The 1,998-nt window shown below is 28.8% G+C and overlaps 1 protein-coding gene across 1 annotated transcript; it reads left to right on the plus strand.

Annotated features, from left to right (window-relative positions):
• On the plus strand, nucleotides 565–1,536 carry LOC107637640. The gene is made up of 2 exons (XM_016341026.2): nucleotides 565–964; nucleotides 1,175–1,536. Exons 1-2 carry the CDS (start codon nucleotides 738–740, stop codon nucleotides 1,371–1,373), a joined length of 426 nt encoding a protein of 141 aa, XP_016196512.1. The 5' UTR covers nucleotides 565–737; the 3' UTR covers nucleotides 1,374–1,536.

Below are 1,998 nucleotides of genomic sequence, written 5' to 3' on the forward strand. Positions count from 1 at the left end.
TGCATACCCTAGTCATTTTCAGCACAAAAGTACAAAATAGAAAGAAGTTAAAAACAATGAACAATTGAAGCAAAATTTACCACCTAGTACCAGTATATATGATCACCTTAACACGTAGACAAAATTCCACTACCAAACACAACAGCACAAGAAGACAAAAACCTGCAAAATTTTTTTGGAAGAAAATTTTATATTTTTAAAATACATTTAATGTAAATAGTAAAAAAAGTATAATCACTTTTTTTTTATGTATAACTGATTGGAATAAAACAAAAATAAAAAAAAAAGGTATCAACATTTTATAATACCTACAATTAAGTATATTTTTTAAAAAAACATATATAAATATATATGAACCAAAACTTTAAAAATAAAAGAAAAGGTGTTGAAAACATGCTACGTGTCAATTAAATGGCTGAAAAGCAGTCAAATCGTTGATCGTTCTCTGTTTTTATTACTGCTCCATAGCTATAGGGGGACCCACCAACCTCATTCTCTTTCTCTTCTTCAATTTTTATTTTTTTTATTTTTTAATAATTTTTTTTCCTCCTCTATATGATGACACATTCACTCCAGTGTTTTTGATTGGTACTATTATTAACTCCTCCATCATCAATTCTTTTTCTTTCTTTCCCTTCTTCATCAATTCCCTCACATCTCTTCTTCATTCTCTTCTATTTTATATGTCATTTCATCACCAAATTAAAGAAATAATTAATTAAAGCATAGAATGAGATATGGTGGGTTTGAGTGTAGTGTTAGAATCTCACAAAGGTAGTGGGGTTATTAACAAAACCACTATGATGATGCTAAGTAACACAACCAATTTTCCTCCTCCTTCTTCTTCATTGAATAATATTAATAATTATTCTCATAACACTATTTTTCTGAATCCAACTTTTCTAGAGCTATGCTTTCTTTGCAGGAAGAAGCTATTGCCTGGTAAAGACATTTACATGTACAAGTGAGTGTCCTTTCAAACCTTAAAACCCCTTCTTCTCTGACACTTAGCACTTTCTCTTGAAACTACCCTTCAGATCTTCAATTCCTTAGTAGTCTATATTTATTGTTTATCTTGTATTGTTCCTTCTTTAGTTCTGACAATACCACAGTTTTTTTTTTGTTATGGTTATTTAATTTATTGTTTATTTATTTGGTGTTTATATATGTGAAGGGGGGACAAGGCTTTCTGCAGTGAGGAGTGTAGGTCTAAGCAAATTTTCATGGATGAGGAAGAAGCTATTCAGAGAGAGAACTGTTCCATGGCTGCTATGAAAATCAAACCTACTTCTTCATCTTCATCTTCTTCTTCTTCTTCAGAGGCTCATAATAAAAAAGGAGCAAGAAAAAGAGGTGGTGGTTTTGTTTATTGATGATAGTCAAAGATAGAAGAACTAATAGCCTAGATTTGGAGACAGTAACTACTATGACCAAAAATGGAGACTTTCTTTTTTTTTAATTTTCTTCTTTTTTTTTGTGAAAATGTTTAAATTTGGCCCTGGAATGAATTATTAATGTATTTTGTTTTAGTTTTGAGAATTTTATAAGTATTGATTTAGATATTAAAATTATGTTTTTTTAGGTTATTAATTTTGACAAGAAAAATTAAATGCCCTAAAAAATATAATTTTATTACTAAAATAATATTTTAAAATTTTAGAAGACTAAAAGACTAAATTCAATTTTTCATACTTTTTTTTTTGTTTTGTAATTTTTGCAGCTACATTATTATTCCAGTGTTACCCATGCTTCATATATGATGGAGTAACTTCTAATAAGTCCCTTGTCCTTTTGCTTCCTAGTATGAAGCCAAATTGTCCTTTTAGCTTTTTATTATTATTTTGTGGGGGGATTCCAAATTGGTTGGCAAAAGCACTTTGGTGGTTTGTCCTAGTAAATTTCCATTATTGCCCTGTAAATTACCCTAGGATAATAATAATGCATGTTAAGAATATCATAATTCAGAATTATCCTATTTAATTTAATACTTATAATTTA

The sequence above is a fragment of the Arachis ipaensis genome, chromosome B04, assembly GCF_000816755.2.
Source record: "Arachis ipaensis cultivar K30076 chromosome B04, Araip1.1, whole genome shotgun sequence".
In the NCBI taxonomy this organism is placed as follows: Eukaryota; Viridiplantae; Streptophyta; class Magnoliopsida; order Fabales; family Fabaceae; genus Arachis; species Arachis ipaensis.

Coding starts and splice junctions, on each gene's coding strand:
- LOC107637640 (XM_016341026.2), top strand. CDS start 738: ATGGTGGGTTTGAGTGTAGTGTTAGAATCTCACAAAGGTAGTGGGGTT. Junction 965..1,174: donor AAAGACATTTACATGTACAA/GTGAGTGTCCTT, acceptor ATATATGTGAAG/GGGGGACAAGGCTTTCTGCA.